An 18,906-nucleotide genomic window follows, 5' to 3' on the forward strand; every position below is an offset into this window, starting at 1 on the left:
GGCGTCACACCTATGAGCGATACCATTCGACTAAAGGTCGACATTTAAAAACTACCTAAATATTCAATATCAATGTGTAACTTCAATATTATTTTGATGCAAATCTAACTATACTTCTGTACGTGCAGTTAGTTTTGTTTTGGGTTAGAAATGTTAGTCATAAATCATTATTTGAGAAAGTTCTGTCCCCTATTGACGTATTGGTCTCGCCCAAATGCCAATAGGTCAGTCTGGTTTTGGCGCGTGAGGATCAGGTTGTGTTTGACGTGTGGAAAGGACAATAACATTTTAAAACAGCCCAAAAATTCCAGAGAAAGGACCTAAATTTCCGCCTGGAGAGGAACCCAAAAGGACCACGATGTCTGGAAGGGAAGCTGGGTGAGTATTTGGCCCGTGGAACCGTAGTTTTAGCGCGTAGGGGAGGGGGGAAGAGTGTGTGTTCACCGCGCGGGCCTGATGCCGCCTGTGCCCGCCTGGGGACAAATAGCGGTCCGGTGACGTATAAAGCGCGTGGCCGTGACTTTGGGACGTCCTCTGACGTCTGTGTTGACCAGAAATGCCGTCACACACGTCTCAGCAACACAAGTCAACGATTTTTAGCCAATAATTTGCTTGGAAACGGACAAAAATGGACAAAAGTCATCGCTACGGTCATGCATGATCTATAATTTTGGGGTGACGCGGTGTAGGAAAATTACGACACACGTGCTGTGCACATGCTAAAATAGGACAGGAAAATTGTAAGGAAAGTCTACAATCTATACCCTTCCTTGTAGATCGTTGAAACGGCATGTTTTTGTTAGTCAAAATGATCTATTCCTTGATAACGGTGTAAGTGTGAAAGATCGATGTAATTAATTACAGTGTATTTGTTGACCAATTGTTGATAACAATAGCACTGTTGTTTTCTAGCCCCAGGCCTGGCTCTGTTTTAATCCATTTCCATCTGTCATGTCAAGTCAACAGTGAAAAGATCTTGGTAAACTGTAAATGCATTAACCTTTGCTGTGATTTAATTTCGTTGAAGGGAGAAAATGGAGTGTTCATGGTGTTATGGTATTGCTATAACTGTTAACATTACGGTACGGTTGAAAAAAGTAATCAGAAACCACTATCAAGAAAAGAAAGCCAATGCCTAACATCTGCTTGGAGATACGCAACTGTAGGTTGGTTTTCACTGTTCTTAGGGAAAGGAAGTTTATTGTCGCATTTTATTACTTTCTGACTGGAGGGTAACCTCCGTCGACAAAGTATTGTGAACGTTTTTTTCGGTGAGCGTTCGCACCAATATCTCTATGTTCCGTTTGCCGCATTCGTATGTGGTTTGGCACGTCGCCTGTACACCGGTGTGAAATGATGCACATTACTTTCTTTTGGCCGTAGCTGTTGTTATAATCGATGTAATAATTTCAGAAGCAAGTCCCCCTATGTGTTGTTGTTGTTAAGATTTCCCCTTGCTTCAGTAGTAGTAGATTATATGTGCCATACATGTGCATGTATATCATACATGGTCATTGTAAATAGACCAACATAACTACGTACATGTAGTCGTGATCAAACGCGTCACAAATGTCACCCCTCAGACCGGACTTGTCAGGAGCATTCCATTATATAAGGCATCTTGTTTGTTAACAAACTGTGTAACTATGTACAAGTCATTATACAGTTCCAAATGTACACATACAACTAGACAGTCTCCTTCATTCAAAGCTATGAATGCATACATACATATATACATATATACGCACAGACAATCACATATACATCCATACATTATTGTATAGTCAGAATAACCACTCTTTGGGCGAACACCCCGGCTTTGCCGGCATTTGGTTGTATGATGGTATTGAAGCCTTTTGCTAATGACCTGTCATACCAGGCATTGTTTAAGTTAAGTTGTCTAGTAACCAAACCCATACTGTATACATGTAACGTTATGTACTTGTTAATACCTTAATGTATGAAATTTCCATACTAGGTAACAAGCAGGCATTGTGCTGCATTATCTCCCCTTTGTCAAAATTAATTGCGGTCAGTATGGCAAAGAAAATCCACTAAGCTCAAATCAATAGACCACCATTGTAGAAGCTGATCAACCGATTTTAACATTAACATTACATGGCTCAAATCTGTACTAGTACACGAAATTAAGCCAAACATAATGAAACATTGGCTCAGGTAGGGATCAGGTTAGCCTGGTTACCACCCTGAAAGTAGTTTGCTCTGACATTTATTGTACACTACATACTAGTAGTCATTTTTTGCTCCGACTTTTATTATGCACTGTATGCAGTAGCTTCTCTGCTATTCCGTTTGGGAACCACCCAAAACGCCCTCCGTCTGCTTTGCTGCTTGTTGTCATCGAACGAGCGCTCTAGAACCAATTCCTTAATTCATTAACTGATGTCACCACTAGTAAAAGATTTGATTGTGCAGTTCCCCAGACGGGTAGCAAAAGTGAACAGAGTAGTAGTAGCGAACTACTACCCTGATGGTACCCAGGCTAGGATCAAGTAGGACCATGTACTACCAGCATGACAGCAGAAACTGCTTGTCATGCAGAAAATAGTTTGCCATAGATAAGGTAGGAACACACAGGTTACGTATACAGTACAAATATGCCCTACTTAAACTCATCTCTGTGTGATTAATGTGTAACATCTACTGCGTTGTTGTGTCCAATGCTCGAGTTGCTATGCTAAGAGCCTAAGACTAGTAAGAGATCTAGACATTATGGGCATAGGTCAACATTTCTGCTACACTTTGTGTCAAACTCAAAGGCTTTCCTTACTGAGTTACTCCGCCTAGGTGTAAAATGCGTATCTGACTTTGGTTGTAGAGGTAAAAGTTTAGCCTCCACCTGGCCTTCCTATGGGGGTACGGGGATTGTAGAAATCGGCAAAAAATCTGGAAATTGTCCATGGGAGTCAGTCTATGCTATTAAAGGTTGATGCGTCCCCTCCGGCTGGCCAACTCCTCTGGTAGCAAAACTCTCCTGGCAAATTATTCTCCCTCTGATAGCCAGTGTAGTCAGTCTGGTAGAGACTAGTAAAAGGTAGCGGAATGAGAGGGATGGACTTGATAACAACCCACTGCTTTAACAAATTTACAGCTTTCAAAGTTAAAGACGTTTACCCTTTCCTTTGTCTAGCTGGTCTGACTAGTCAACAACTGTGGTTCAAATTAGTCTCTACCAGACTCCGAGTCGCTGGAAAAAAATCGTAGAAATGGTACAAATAGAGGAGTATGCCGGCCAGAGGAATATAGCCGGCTAGGCTAGGCAACAGGATCGCGAGCTGTTCCTGGCCGGTTATATTCCTCTCTATTTGTTCCATTTCTAAGATTTTCCAGCGATCCGGAGTCTGGTAGAGACTAGGTTCAAATCAGGACAGTGATAAGTGATCTCCAAGCAGATGTTGGGAGGCAAAATCGTTACATTTTCATAGCTAACCATTGTGTGGTAGTTTTTAACAGAAACAGACAGGAAAACCAAATGACAATACTAGTTAATCTTATATTTATCAACTGTTTTGAACAAAACAAGTCAATAAACTGTCACCTGACACCACTTATAAACAATTGAGCCGGACTTTGTGTTGTTGACTGTCAATTTGTGATTACGACAATATAGTTCTGTTGACAATCGAATATCAATGCAACAACTTTATTCACATGACTTAGATCAGGAAAGGGACTTTCGTTATGTCTTTTTTACCATAAAAAAGTAAATACAAATGAACTGAAACTTCCATCAAAAGTGTACCCTATGCAATAAGTGATGTGAATATCAAGATGTAGAGCTGACTTACATTAGCACTGTTAACATGTTAGGTCCTAACATCTTGACATTCTTAAATGTATTTCTCTGTTTGCACGTTGTAAACAAGGTGGCCTACATGTAGATCTTGTGGTTAGAGTTGTTGGTTTAAATTTTTATCTAAAGATTCTGGGTTTGAATCCCTAGGTCCCATTGCTAGTATTTCAGCTAGCCTAGCAGGCAACAATGTTGTGCTCTTGGGAAAAGCACTTTACGCCTATACCACTCTACTCAGATGTAAGATTTTTAAAAGTATCTTTGTTCAGGGATGTGCTTTTGGATGACTAATTGTAAAACTAAAGTAAAGGTCCCATGTTTGAGGAGAGTCACTCCTCCACCTGTGTACAACAATGTAAATGGAGCAAACCTTGCAGTGTGGTCTTATACAGCTTGAGTACTTTGTACATCCCGTGCAAAACTGGTGTGTAGAAATCTTTCAAAATTCCTTGAATGTTGCCTGTTGTTTTAGTGAGGAGATCAGAGGTTGTCTGGCACACCAGGAAGGGAAGAACATGCTGAACCATGGAGGCCTGGACTATACCACCTACTTAAAGGTGTTGAACTGATATGTTTTTGTGCCTTATGATCATGAAGAACAGAGTTTTGTGAGGCCATGTTGATTTTATAATACAAAATGTATGACATCTGTGTGGGCATCAATTTTCGGCCATACACAAAGAAAATTAGAAGTTTCAAACCATACTGTAAATTGCAGAAAACAGCTGTCAAATTGTTTATTTGTTTATTGTTTATTAAGAAACCTTTTAGCCCTTACGGGCTAATCTTCCAAGGTTCAAACAATCAACATGACTATGAGCATATATATGCCGTACTCCGTAGATTGCTAAAAAATGTGGGGAAACAGATACATTTGTACTAATGTCACAGAATGCTAAAAAAGCCATTTCAAAGGTTAAAGAAGAAATGTGAAAGAACAAAATGAAGGCTGTTATTTGGTACCGTTTATACCAAACAGTGTGTTTAGGCCTAGGAAAAAAAATGTTGTGTTTCCTGTTTCCCTACCTACCCTAGAAAAACCTGCCGACCCTAGACTTTTTTTGGGGGTGGGCAGAGGAGTCACAGTTTCCAGTTAGAATTTTTATTCAGCCTGCTTCCTATTGACGCTTTGCCCCAACTGAGGGGCGTTGTCCAGTACTCAATCAAGATCAAGAAGCAAAAACACTGCTTGTCCTATCTAATGAAGGATAAATGTATCTATTGTGCACAAAAGTAAAGTTTGACATTAAAAGAGAAGTGTCCTCATGCACTTCAGTTTACTTTGTTTGACTGTATTGTAATATGTATCACTAGAGTTTTGGCCAGCCAAAAAAAAATTACAAGAAAAAAAAGAAGATAATCCCTACCTACCGACCCTAATTTTTTCAGGACTGAAACAGGAAACACAACATTTTTTTCCTAGGCCTTACTCATTCCTGACCACTCAAATTACATAATGAAGACCAACTTTTATGCCAAACTTTTTTTATTGGCATGCTCGCATCTTGCAACTGCATGTGCAGTTGGAACCATGAGCAGACTTATCAATCATTTCTTTTTTCCATGGTAACAGCTGGACCAGGTGCTGGGTGCCCAGTGTCTGCAGAGCGAGGTACACGGGGACCCTGCCCACGACGAACACCTCTTCATTATCACACACCAGGGTGGGTCATGTGATCACCTCCTGTCAATCATGCCTTACCGGGCAATCTGATTGGTCATTGTCAAAGCGTTGTGTTAAAGTTAAAGTTGCCCGTACATCTGTAACAGATGCTTAGGGGTTACCAACCTAGGATTGGTGTGTTAAAAAATTCGTGCTTTCCCAGAACTATCGTAGAGTGGAATTTGTTATCACCAAGCACAGTAGGGGCATCTTAGCTGGATAGTTTTAACGAACACTTGCAGCAGGGAGGTAGTCAACTGGTAGTAATGTGTGTTAAAGAAAGAAAGCAGCATGTACCATTCTTGATTAAAGTCTTTGGTATGACTCGGCTGGGATCAAACGCACGGCGTACCAAATGCAAGGCGAACATTTTACCCACTCTGCCATTGCACCGGTTTTGTGAATCTCTTAAAAAGAGTTGTGTGAATCTCTTTGAAAACATGTGGGGGCCAAGTCAAGATCCTGAGACTGACCTAATGACTTTTCTTATCTTATTCCAGCCTATGAACTGTGGTTCAAACAGATCCTATGGGAGGTGGACTCCATCAGGGATGTCTTCAACAATGTTGTGAGTATTGAACCATCTCTGCCTCTGATCCCAGCACCAATCATGCCTATAATCACACAGCTATTCCTTGATTTCCTTCTCGTTAAAGCAAGGCTGTCTCCAGGACCCGTCCCTCTATCACAGGATGGAAATTTGCTTGTTGGGAAGGAAAGAAATATTACCCCACCCATCCCAAAAATCTGAACTTCATGACATGAAACTGTTGAAAATCTATTTTCACTATTTTAATCTGCTTAAAATGACATGTTTAACAAGGAAAATCAACAATATGGGCTCCCAAACAATTAGTGGGACAGAAAATATTTAAAGCAGGAGACAGCCCTGCTTTCAAGTTTACATATGTTAATATGCAATAAAAGATTTCATTATCTTTCACTTGTGATTTCTGCAAGGGAAATTATTATCTTAATTTAGCATGCATCGCGATTTGTGCAGTACATGAATGTAAGGGTCTCCGACTCTGCTGCAAGTTTGTGATCAGACAAACTTTGTAATTGGTTCATCAGTAGTAATGTGTGTTGGCTACATTGGTCAGTGTATAAGCAATAAATGCTAAGTAGACTTTGCTGACTGTGATTGGTCAGTATTACATATTACACATGTGATAAGAGCCAAGACGCCCTGTGATTGGTCAAAAAATTGTGTCATAGTGTACAGAACCTGTGATTGGTCAGATTGAACTGGTGTGATAAAACCGATGATGAGTAATGACTAATCAAAGAGGGAACCTTTCCTTTCTGGTTTTTAGTGACAGTTCCTGTTTTAAACTGTCCAGCTATGCAAACATTTTAACTTAATTACTTTGTTATGTCAGAGAGCCAAGGAAATAAATTGTTGTCGCCTTATAACAGTTTCAGATTTTGATCTAGGCAAGGAAAATCTTTCAAAAATCTTTCACTTTTAGTGATTTGTGAGAGCAAATGCTGGTCTATACAAAATCTTTTGTATTGTCTCATTCCTTTCTGAATCTGGGATTTGATTGTAATAAACATTGATTGATTATGACAGACAGGTAATTATTCATGTTAAGTGCAGTTCCAATCAATGAAATATGAATCAGAAGGATCCGGTAAGCGGTAAACTTGCCACAGAAGTGTCTGTGTGCATTCTGGACTGTCTATGTCTATTTCAGGGCAAGGGTGCGACTCCGGGGGCCACGGTACGTGCCTGTCTGGGTAACAGTTCTCTGCCTTTCAGATGAAAACTACCCCTTGTAACTGCTCACTCAAATGTCCAGTTTTGAATATAGGCCAAAAGGTTTGACCTCTTTCGGCACAACTCACTCAGCTCACCAGTAACTTTGATTATATTTGTTATGTTCATTCATCATTTGCTTCAGGCATTTGTCTGATATAAGAGCATTTGACAGAATGTATTTTTCTTTCAAAACAGTTGAAAACAGAAATGCAAAAGTGTTTGAATGTATGGACAAGACACCTGGCTTGTAGAGTGCATACAGGGGGAAGTTTCGTCTGTTTCTGGGCTGTCCATGGTGACCTGTTCTGTCGCCATGGAAACCTGTATCCGTGGTGACTTGTTCTGTACCATTGTAACCTGTTCTGTATCCATGGCAACCTGTTCTGTATCCATGGTAACCTGTATCCATGGCAACCTGTTCTGTATCCATGGCAACGTGCTCTGTGATGTTCTGTCTATTCTGAAAAAGTTCAACATGTTCTTGCAGCTTCTTGCTTGCTAAATGATTTTTTACCCTGACAGGAAATGGTTAATTGCAGCAGAATATCATTAACAGTTCCTTCACCTGTGTATGCTTATTATAAGATTTAATGATTTCTGTACTAAGAATGCATGGAAAAAAATCCTGTAAAGAAACGCTTAAACTTTAAAGATGACAAAGCTGACAAACACACACCAGTAAGTTAAAGCTTAACTGTCTTCTGTCTTGAAATTTCCTTTTCTTTTTAGGTGACAGCGACACTAAGACTTGTGTAAATAAACAATCAACACACATACTAATTTTCTCTGTCATTTGTTATCTAGTACATTGACTGAAAATACAATCTACTTATACAAAAAAAGACTGAGCTTTATCTAACCAACACTTCAAATACATGTCGCAAAAATGTTCAAATTTGTTGATTAGATTAAGTTTTGTCTTCTTTCATAATGTCATTTACCAACACAGATGAATGTTAACCTACATGTAAGACACTATGAATGGAAGCACTGTGTGTAGTCGAACTGTGCATACAATGTATGTCCATTATTACAAGACATAATGTTACATGTAAGCATAAGATTGTGTTCAGAGTCCTTTTAATGTAAATGTATAGCTCAAAACCCCTTCATAATGTATTTGGCCACATAGAAAATTGATGAAAATAACAGCAACTTCAAAAAAAGCAAGTCCCTTTGAATTGGGTTCAGAGGTAAATGGACAGAATTTGATATAGTCTTTTTAATAGCTTTTATCTTTTTCTTAAAGACACTCGATGAAGGAAAGACGCTGCTCATCTTGTCCCGTCTTAACAGGGTGAACCAGATTCTTAAGGTAGGTTTAAGACTCTTTTGAGTTTTTGTTAAATTTTGGTTTGCATCTACGTGTGCATCAAACACCTGGAATCAAATACTTGACCTCTGGCCTGCAAGCTATTTGATGACACAGATTTTATAGTCCATGCGATTGGTGAAAAACTTGATAAAAGCATGAAACTTGGCATAATTGTTCTGCACAGCAATAGAAACAATGCTAGAGATGGAGCCAAAAGAAACCCGCTTTTACTTTTATGTTAACTGTTGCTAGGCAACTTTTTTTGCTTGACAACAAGTACCCTAGAGAGCCAGTGTTTGTATTTTTGCATGAAGACAACATAATTTTTGGACCAAATGATACAAAATGGGGTACTGCAGTAACCAAGACACATTTCTTCAGAAATTATGATTTCTGTTTCTGTTCTATTTCATACATCTTCCAAAAAAACTTCTTGCTCTATGTATGTATGGTAACTGGTGTATATTTGTGCCTTGTTCGTTCCAGTTACTTGTGGACCAGGTAATGATCCTGGAGACCATGACTCCACTCGACTTCGCAGATTTCAGGTGAGAAAAAACTGTCTCACTTTATTTTTCATAGCAGCTGTTTTGTTGATTAACCATATATATATACACGTATCAAGATATCAAAATGCCTAAACAAACCTTATCTTGATTAGCTAACACAAAAGCACAAGGATATCCCCATTTTTGCTTTAAATATGAAATACAAGTAAGACACAAGTTTCTGAACCCGTATACCAGGATTTTTGATCTGATATTTGAGTTATGAAATTCAAAACACTTCCTGCGCTTCACACTCAGTCTACAGATTAGCTGCATTTCTTTTATACTTAAGATTTGAATGTGTATTATACGTCTTACTTCTTTTTTCAATATGCTCGTACAATGTACATCATTCTTTATAAGTACAATATGATATTGAAAATACCAGTGCCTGATGCCTTTTAGTTTTACATCGCTAAAATGTCTGGGTCTGATGATTGTTCTTCTACCGTAGAGGTTACCTGGCTCCAGCCTCTGGGTTCCAGAGTCTGCAGTTCCGACTCCTGGAGAACAAACTGGGACTCAAGCAGGTGGGAGACAGCTTCTCTTCGTCTCGAACTTCATAATTCATAATTAGCTTATGCAAGTGGCCACTATTAGGTGAGGAATAAGTTAGAGCCTTAGGATGGATTGTAATGATTTTCCATAATGTATGTGAGTAGATGCTGGAAAGATGAACTTGATTTTGTGACACCCCCTGGTGTGTCACCTTAGTATTGCAGCAGTGGAAAATGTTAGTAGAAAGCCCTTTTGCCAACTACATATACCACATCCCAAATATTATCAAGATTCATCAACGACCTGCCATGTTATGATGTTCACGGACAATCAGACAAACATACTCTCCCCCCAAAAAATGATTCTTGTTAAAGTTGATGTATAAATCAACCCAGAAAGTACTCTTTATGCCACAATTGTTATCATTTAATGTATATCTTACACTTTCATGATGTGAACACGACACTTGCATATATTTGTAGTAGTACTCATGAGACTAAAATGGCTGTGTCCCCCTCCCTCCAGGAGCACAGAGTCCGCTACAACCAGAAGCACTACCAGGAGGTGTTCAAGACCCACCCTCAGTACGTCCAGATGTTGGAGGACTCGGAGACCGAAGATTCCCTCCATGTCCTGGTACAGGTGAGGCTAGGAGTTTGTATTAAGTTAAAGTTGCTCATGATTTGGTAATAGAAGTTTAGAGGTGGTGCCTATCTCCATTTCTGTAGATCGAACTCACGGCCTACCGAATTTAAGGTAGGACTTCCATTTAACGTCCTATCTGAGGGATGTAACTTCCCGAAGTTTTCGCAGCGACCTCTCCACCCCAGAATCATGACAGCATCATGTTTCTATAATTCTATTACTACTGTACGAGTATTACTACAAAACTGTTACAAACGCTAACCTTAAACAGTGTGAATGAAAACATTATGATTTATAATGTTTGGAAATTTTTTTCATCCTCAGAGATGGCTGGAGAGAACACCTGGCCTGGAGGAAGACGGGTTCAACTTCTGGGGCAAGTTTAAGGCCAGTGTCATGGACATGCTGGCAGATGAACTCCAGGAGGCAGATGTAAGTTCAAAGAGCATGGGTCAGGTCAACGTGCAAGTGTCAAACTAGGCCACAGTGATGGGTTCAAGGGCTAAACATGTAGTTAAGTTGGCAGAAAAAAGTCTAACACTGGATAATGTGTTGATTATGGTCAATCTGACTTCTTACACGTACCAAGTTCAATTTGTTAGTCCTTGGATTTGAAAAGGAAAATGTGAAAGAACTGAAAAATGAACTTGAAAACAAAATTACAAAATTCAAAAGGATAATCTTGGAAGAGGCAGTTTCAGGGAATGTACGTAGCCACCACCTCAACTGTCAAATCTTGTTCAGACCTTGAAAACCAAGAAATGCAATGGTTTGACCCATTGAACTTGCAATTTACCAAATTTCCCAAAAATTTTTCATGTGTCAAAACTATTACTTTGTGTACTTTGTTAAAAAAAAACTTTGTTGTTTCCTATCATTTGCATTTTGATATTTTCTTGCCAACCATGACTTGAAAGCATTAGCATCAACAGGTGGTTGGAGATGTAGTGAACTGCACTACCATCCAGAACCACTAGGTGTCTCTCTTGTCCTGGGACTTTAAACATGTTTGTGTTTGCAGAGCGAAGAGGACCCATTGATCAAAGAAGACAAGATGGCTCAGTACAAGAAACAAAAGGTAAGAAGCCGCCAGTTATAGCTTTTGATAACGATAAGAAGTTTTGATAATCAGGAAAATTTTGAGTAACATAAAAAAGATGACGAGCTTGGTCTAATGTCAAATTCACTAGTATCAAAAGAGTTTTTGTTAAAATTTCTGCGATTCTTTGTTGGAAACCAGTTCAACTTTTGCAAAGCTGTAAGATGAAATTTTGGCGCATGTTAAACAGTTTGAATATAGAAAGCTGAGAATTCATTTATTGTCCCAGGAACTTGATATTGTGGGAAGGAGTTTTTTGCAGCATTTACTGTCGAAACAATTCTGTACTTGTCTTTAGTAGTGATGCAACGGAAACATATAGTGTTGTTGTTTATCTAGTGACACACAAATCAACAAGTTTCAGGTGGAGAGTTCACCATGAAAATAAATTCTCTGCGATAACATCAGGATTCATGATATAATGTGCGTGTCTGGTAAACGGTCTAATACTTGTTGCCTAAAAGCCTAATGAATGCTGTTTTATTGCAGGATGCTTTTGAGTCTATCTTTGACGAGGACAAACACAATATTTTGGTGATGAAAGGTAAGGTTCAAAACTTATGGTGAACTTAGGGCGCTGACCATTACCTTACATTAGGTTATGGGATGTGTACATATTTGCATTCAATATAAGATTTATCAGAAGTAGATATTGGGTTTTGCTTTCTGATTTTATACAAGGGGAATTACGTATTTCTTTTTTCTGTAGGAGACAGGAAGTTTACCCACAAGGCCATGCAGGGAGCGATGATGATTTCCTTGTACAGGTATGGTTTTTCTTTGTTGTTTCTTTTTCGAATACCATTTACGTTTTGTTTTCCCTCAGTGTAATGATAAAGATTTGCATTTGAGCAAAAGGAATGTATGAAACTTTTATAAACAATGAGATTCTGAATCATTTCCTGTGTCCCCAGAGACGAGCCTCGGTTTCACCAACCCTTCCAGCTGCTGACCCAGCTCATGGACATCGACTCCCTCCTCACCAAGTGGAGATGTGAGCTTCTGTTGTTTGTTTGTTTGTTTGTTGTCTGTCTGATGGCACCATTTTCCTATGTAGAACCTTGTGTGCAGCTGGGACAATTTATCTTGGGGCGCAAGCTTTTAGCTAGGATTGAATTATAGGGGGTCCAAATTTCTTGGTGAGTCTGTGGCAAGTGATATAGGCATGACTACTGTAGGGGGGGTCTAGGGGTATCCACCTTCCATGGTGCAGAGTTTTCAAGAATTTCAAGTTAAAATGGTGCATTCGAAGCAATCTTGAGGGGAAAAATTACTGTCAGAGAGGTCACTGTAGAAAGCTGACCACAGATGACTTAGTGGCATCCCTGGTCAATCAGAATTTCATGTTCATCAGAGGATCTGCTCCCCAGTGTAACTGAGTCTAGTGCATCCAAATTCTTGTAATTTCAAGAAAAGCACTGTCCAGATGACACCTAATGATCATGCCTGGCTAAAAGCCTGTTGGGTTGGCTTTGCTAAACTGTTCTGAGGTTCGTAAATACATGTAGTTTCATCAGGTTGGTACAGTGGATTCCAATTATTCGTATTACGCCTTTTTGGATAATTCGGGTAATTGGATGGAATTACGAAATCCCAAAACATTTGCCATTCATTCTATTGTTTAGAACATCGCAGAATTGGATAACCCACGGTCTCAAACTTCGGGTTTTTGGATAGAATTACGTCAGGCCACACAAATTAAAAATGGGAAAATATGCCCTAAAACTCACAAAATGAGTCCAAAGGTAACTAGTAAATGTATGTATAAAGGTGTAAAGCCATGCAAAGGACCGTAAGAAAGTTACATTCCACAGAAAATCTAGCCGATAGTGCTGTGCTAGCGTGCGAACATTTGGAGTTAGGCGCCATTTTGTTAGGTTGCCGCAAGGTATGATGGGCGAACGTCATGGGAACGTCAACACGCTTTTGAGTTCATATTTCCCCTTCAGACAACGTCTAAACTTGGTTTACCCTACAAAAATGTGTTTTTTCATATCCACTGTCTCATTAATTGAGCTGATTTCGGCTGCGCTGCGTAGATTTACAACAACGCACGTAATGCAACGGGTGTGATTTCGCGCATTGAATGGCGGGATATCTCAACCCACGCGCCGCCATTTTAAATGTTTTGAACGTGAATTTTTTCCGTCTTCCACCGCGAAAGACGTAAATTTCAGAGTAATTTGTGGACACAAGTTGTAGACAAGAAGGTGAAGAGTTTATCACTCTCCAATACCGTTGTTTTAACTTAAAATTATGAAAGTAACGTCATATTCTCCGGCATACGAGCGGAGCCATGTTCGCCTTTGTTTTGGTATGCCGCCAAATTGCCGACGCACGGCTGTGCGAGTCAAGCGTACTTTTCCACATGTGCATTTAGCCACTGATTTGAACTCTTTATTAGATCAAGCATCTCACAGAAATCGCACAGTATCGGAACATATGATTAAAGTTTTGTAAACGGAGTTCCGTATCGTTAGAGTGGTAACCTCTATGAGCGTCTGTGTGTTATGTTTGCGTATTGGTTTTCAAAACTACACCCCTTCCCAACCAATGCCGCTAAAGCTGGTCATATAGCCAACTTCGGACTCTAGAATAGGCCGGATAATTGGATGAAATGCCCAGACAAATAGGTGATACAATAAAGCGGATTCCACTGTAGATCAATCAATCAAAGTCTTCTTCGTTTCACAACCTTCTTTTTATTCTTTTCACATTTTTTCACTTCATACTCTTTTCACTTTTTATTCGTTCACAACCTTCTTTTTATTCTTACGGAAGAATAAAAAGAAGGTTGTGAAACGAAGAAGACTTTGTTCGATTGTTCTGAGGTTTCCACTTCAGTGGGTATGGCCTCTGGCCTGCATGTCAGCTAATGAGAGAATGTGAATGGAATATTGCTCTAGGGGGCACAAATTCCTGTAGGGGGCCTGAGCGGATAATTGTTGTGGCTGGAAAGGGGTTGTACCGGATGTAGTGTAAGTGTACCTGTACGGGACTTGTCTTTGCAGGGACCATACATAGACTTAAGGCAAACGTTTGAAACCTGGCAATCTGGATAACTTTGTTTAACTTTTGTTAGTTTTCACAGATGTTTGCAAATTATTGATTTTCTTGATCCTTGAGATCTCCGGATGCACTTTTTTCCATTGCATTTGTCTGTAACTTTCTCTAATTTTTGTTCAGCAAGGCACCATATAATTATGACTGTCACATTTGATATAATGGTGTCATTGAGGAGTGTTTTGAATACCATGGAGATCTGAAGTGGGCATGCATATACCTTGGGAGATACTGATGCAGCATTAGTAGATACACGTATTGTTGAACTCTTTTTTTCAATAGTTCTATCAAATGGTACCAAGCAGAATTATGAGGAAATATGGCAAAATAAAGCATAATTGGAAAAAAATTACTGATCAGCAAAGAAAAGCCCCTTATGTCTTATCCCTGGGTTTTTACCCTGACCATGGCTGGTTGGTCCCCATGCAGACAAGTAGAACAAAAAGTCTTGTTTACTCCACTGGCTGTCACCATTTGAAAAGGCTATTCATGGGGGCATGAATGCAAAGTGTTATAAGGGAATACTTTTCGGCCTCTGTCATTATTTGGTAGCTTGAAACCATATTCTAGGTTTTTTTAAGAAAAAAAACATTAAAAGGCTTCTGGAGGGTAAGAAAATGCAAATACATTAATGTGATGATATATTGAAAAACCCCTCCAGACCCTCACAGCCAGTGGAAACTTCCATCACACATTCACCTACCTGACCTAAAATCTTGATTGTGAACAAACACTTAACATACCATAAAACAAGTTACTTTTCCCTTTTAAAAAGTTTGATTTTATTTTTTACCAACTTTCTTAGATGTTACATTTTAGTCTCATAACTTGAAGAGGAAAAACTTCAACCGGTCTTCACTTCAAAAAGATGCTAGTTGTTTTTCTTTTTGGATTTTTGTGACAGTGCAAATATTTGTAACTTTACTGTACAATGGAAGAATATTTCTTGGAAGGCTCCTGTCTTAAGTCTCACATTTCTGACATACAAAAGCTGAAAAGACTAGAAACACTAAAAAAAATGAATGTCACAGTTAAGTTATCTTGTACAAATTCTATTTTGCCATTTTATCAAATTTTGTTTTAGTCTGTTTCATAACAGTGAAAAAATCTGTACCTGTGTTTAGTACACTGAATACACCTATGGTGCGTCTTTAGTAACTAAAATCTTTTGCAATTTTCTCACACCTGACTAAAAAACTTGCACTGCAAGGTTCTACAGTTTTTGACTTCAGTGAAACTTTTAAAGTAAAAAATATGATGTATCTTCAGAGGAGACTGAACATTCTGAAACATTTGTTTAAAGAGAACTTAAAGATGCATGTTTGTTTGTAATGAAATGAAATGTTTAAGTTAAAGACAATATGTTAAAAGCTGCTGAAGCACAACAAATCTCTGTTCAAGCCATGTGTGGTTGACTGTGGTCAAAGGTTACTTGTTATGTAAGTTAAACTGTACACCACCTTGAGTGACCCAATCACTGTCCAAAGTCAAAAAAGCCTGTCAACTTTAGAAAGTTTTGCATCTGCAGTTTTTCTCAGATGAAACCGACCTGAGTCAGCTTATAGATATGCCCTATGTGGCATAGACTGTCATTCTAGTATAGGATTGTTTCGACAATAGCTGAAGCTGTTGGGATTTTACACAATTTACATGTAGGTTAATTTTGACTGAAGAAGGCCATACAATAGATGAAACTTGTTTTAATTGAATGTGGGTTTTTTTTTCAGCTGAATCAGCTACAATATTATAGGTAATAGATGTAACGATTTGTAACCACCTCTTTTGTATGTTAAGTTACCAGCCCTTTGTAATATATCCCTGAACAGCATTATAAATCAAATAAAGTAAAAATCTAACAGCAAAAGTTTCCAACAGACAATCCCAGAAATGTACCTTCTTGAGTGTACATGTAGACTTCCAGATTTATGTTTTTTTTTTAATTTGGCAGTTTTAGGGCACACAAGGAATTTATAGTTGTTGACATAATTTATTGTTGCAAATTTTGATGCAGCATTTTAAGTCCTATGCTCTTAAGCATGCTACAACTCACTGCCCCCCTCCCTCTCTGTTACTACCACAGATAATCATGTGACCATGGTGCAGAGGATGCTGGGTAGTAAGGTGGGAACTGGCGGCTCCTCGGGTTACCACTACCTGCGCTCGACGGTCAGGTAAGTTCTCATTCACTGAAATGTGAAATGTGCAATTTTGAGATTTCTCAACAAGTTTAAACTTTAGATACCTGATAGGAACCTAAAGAATCAGTGGGCCGGATTTTGGCCCGAATAGAAAATAACTGGTGAGGTGAGGGGAGAAAATAAACTATGGTAGGAGACGTTCATGTGTTTTGGGACTTATAGGTCCAACAAATAGAGGTCCAGCAAAGTAGAGGAGGTTTGATAGTCTTTTTTATCAAGTTTCTACCATCAATCTTGGTCTAAGTTAACAGGGGCAGTTATCGTTGTCAACTTGAGGATAGGATACTCCACCAAACAGATTCCTTTGTAGCCAAATGAACCATTGTTTCAAGTATCGCCCAATTCACAAGTTTTCACAAACAATTAGGTCCAGAAGCTTGGTTTAGTAAGGCTCTAAGGATGCTAGTGGCAGTGACAAATTTTTGATGACACCTCAGGGGCGGAGCTCTTTCTGATGTTGTATTTGCCCACATGCAGTGACAGGTACAAGGTGTTCCTGGACCTGTTCAACCTCTCCACCTTCCTGATCCCCCGGGACCGCATCCCCCGGCTGACCCAGTCCATGCACCGCAAACTCTCCATCTTCGACCGGAACAACGACTCCGGCATCAGCATGGACGACTTGCGCGACCTCTCCAACTGAGCAATGCAACCAACTCAAGGTCGGAAAAACTGAGTCAAGAAGAAAAATAAGCCATTATGATAGAAAGCTGCTGTATGGTTTAAAAAAAAATTAGAGTTATCTTCAAATAAACTGGCCATAGAATGACTCGCTTCGTAGGTTGGTTAAAATCTGATAAGAGTGAAATCTTCTAATGTTAGCAATTAAATTTATTGATTTCAGTCACACAGCAAGCCGTAAATAGGTGATTAAAAAGTTACTTGGAGAAAAAGTACCTCATTCCTCTAAGGATAAGGATTGAAAAATTTTGTTGTAGATTGACATGACATGATATTGTACATATGACAGTATGTTAACAGTCAGCCATGTGGGAAAAATCTTGTCTTGAAGGACTGTTGTTGAAAATACATCTGATGCTGTTTACTGGTACTTAGAATTTAACAAGACATTAGAGATATAGAATTCTAACAAATTGCATATCTACAAAACCTGAGCCATTTTGTCAGAGGCCAGTTCATGAGATTACTGATTTACATGATATAAAATATCGAAATAGTTTTTTTTTACTGTGTTATGGTTTGAAAGGTCCAGATGCATAGGAACCAAACTTATGTACTTACATCCTACCTCTGTTATGTGTGGGCCCGGTATATTTTTGAAAATGTTACTGTAGAATTAGACCTGAATCAACTGTCACATCGCTTAGAAAGTTGCTGCTAGCTTGAGACCACGTTTAGCGATGAAATAGGCGGTAAACATCTACAACAACAACAACAACAAATTGAGTACTTAATACATTTGTATGTTTTGTGTTGTTGCTTAAAACATGATAGATCCAGCTGGTTGATGCATAGTGATGCCAACATTTTTGATGACAGAAATATTTTTGAAAAATGATTTATTAGTATCTATTTCTAATTTTTTCTTTCATGATTGGCATTGTAGATTACCAAGACAAATAGTAATCTAATTTAGTATGCAAAGCAGTTGTTAATAATGTCATCTTGCTTGAAAAGGTATGTCAACCTAGTTTACAATCTTGGAGACTGGAGAGATTCCCTCATTCAAGATAGAATTGCGATTTACTGTGTGTTAAAACAACTCCCCCTAAGAAAACAAACTTGTAGAAACCCTCCACTGTTAGTCTAACACAAACTCTGCTGTCTGGGGCTGTAACTGGCCCCTCCCCACAGGAGGCTGGCTGATGTGGAGCGGGCTGCTATAAGCGAGATTTAATCAGGCTACTCCATTGTTACACAGCTTAACCATTCTTTGGGGGGGGGGGGGGGGAAGCAGGGCTATCTCTAGCTTAATTTGTTTTGCCCTACTAATGTTGTCACTTTCTAAAAACATAGGATACACGTAACAGTTTGTCTTCCTGACAAGGTTCATGAAGTAGATGTCTCTACTTTTGTCCTCACAATGTCTAGATGCAACAATGTAACAGACAAAAGAGTATGACAGTGTTATGAAAAGATAGACTTAAGAAGCAAATGATAAATGCAACAGAAGAGATGCAACATAGCAATAAAACAACATAGAAATATAACAGAAGTCTATTTTGATGTAACATTAAGATATAGAAGGCAAGTCTGTATATATTTGTGTGCTGATCAAGCTTAAAAACGTCAACAATACATTGTATGTTGCAAAGTTAAATATTATTGGCTGAGATT

The 18,906-nt window shown here is 38.9% G+C and overlaps 1 protein-coding gene across 2 annotated transcripts; it reads left to right on the forward strand.

Moving 5' to 3' along the window:
- The first annotated feature begins 215 nt into the window (after positions 1-215).
- LOC118419507 (tryptophan 2,3-dioxygenase-like) lies at positions 216-17,331 on the forward strand. 2 transcript variants are annotated; one of them, XM_035825918.1, is made up of 16 exons: positions 216-378; positions 4,287-4,371; positions 5,388-5,478; positions 5,978-6,045; positions 7,178-7,204; positions 8,492-8,557; positions 9,044-9,105; positions 9,560-9,635; positions 10,129-10,245; positions 10,573-10,680; positions 11,270-11,326; positions 11,837-11,891; positions 12,057-12,114; positions 12,262-12,341; positions 16,491-16,581; positions 17,086-17,331. In XM_035825918.1, the coding sequence occupies exons 1-16, from the start codon at positions 359-361 to the stop codon at positions 17,249-17,251; spliced, it is 1,227 nt and encodes a 408-aa protein (XP_035681811.1). In that variant the 5' UTR covers positions 216-358; the 3' UTR covers positions 17,252-17,331. The 2 variants fall into 2 exon arrangements, with proteins under 2 accessions (XP_035681811.1, XP_035681812.1); XM_035825919.1 differs by lacking the exon at positions 7,178-7,204.
- The last annotated feature ends 1,575 nt before the right edge of the window (positions 17,332-18,906 follow it).

This window comes from Branchiostoma floridae, chromosome 7 (genome assembly GCF_000003815.2).
Source record: "Branchiostoma floridae strain S238N-H82 chromosome 7, Bfl_VNyyK, whole genome shotgun sequence".
NCBI classification, from domain to species: domain Eukaryota; kingdom Metazoa; phylum Chordata; class Leptocardii; order Amphioxiformes; family Branchiostomatidae; genus Branchiostoma; species Branchiostoma floridae.

What these genes read in the sequence shown, in the direction of transcription:
- LOC118419507 (XM_035825918.1), top strand. Translation starts at nt 359, where the DNA reads ATGTCTGGAAGGGAAGCTGG. An exon ending in GTGCGACTCCGGGGGCCACG is followed by an intron (nt 7,205 to 8,491) that starts GTACGTGCCTGT and finishes TTTTTCTTAAAG; the next exon opens with ACACTCGATGAAGGAAAGAC. An exon ending in ATGAACTCCAGGAGGCAGAT is followed by an intron (nt 10,681 to 11,269) that starts GTAAGTTCAAAG and finishes TTGTGTTTGCAG; the next exon opens with AGCGAAGAGGACCCATTGAT.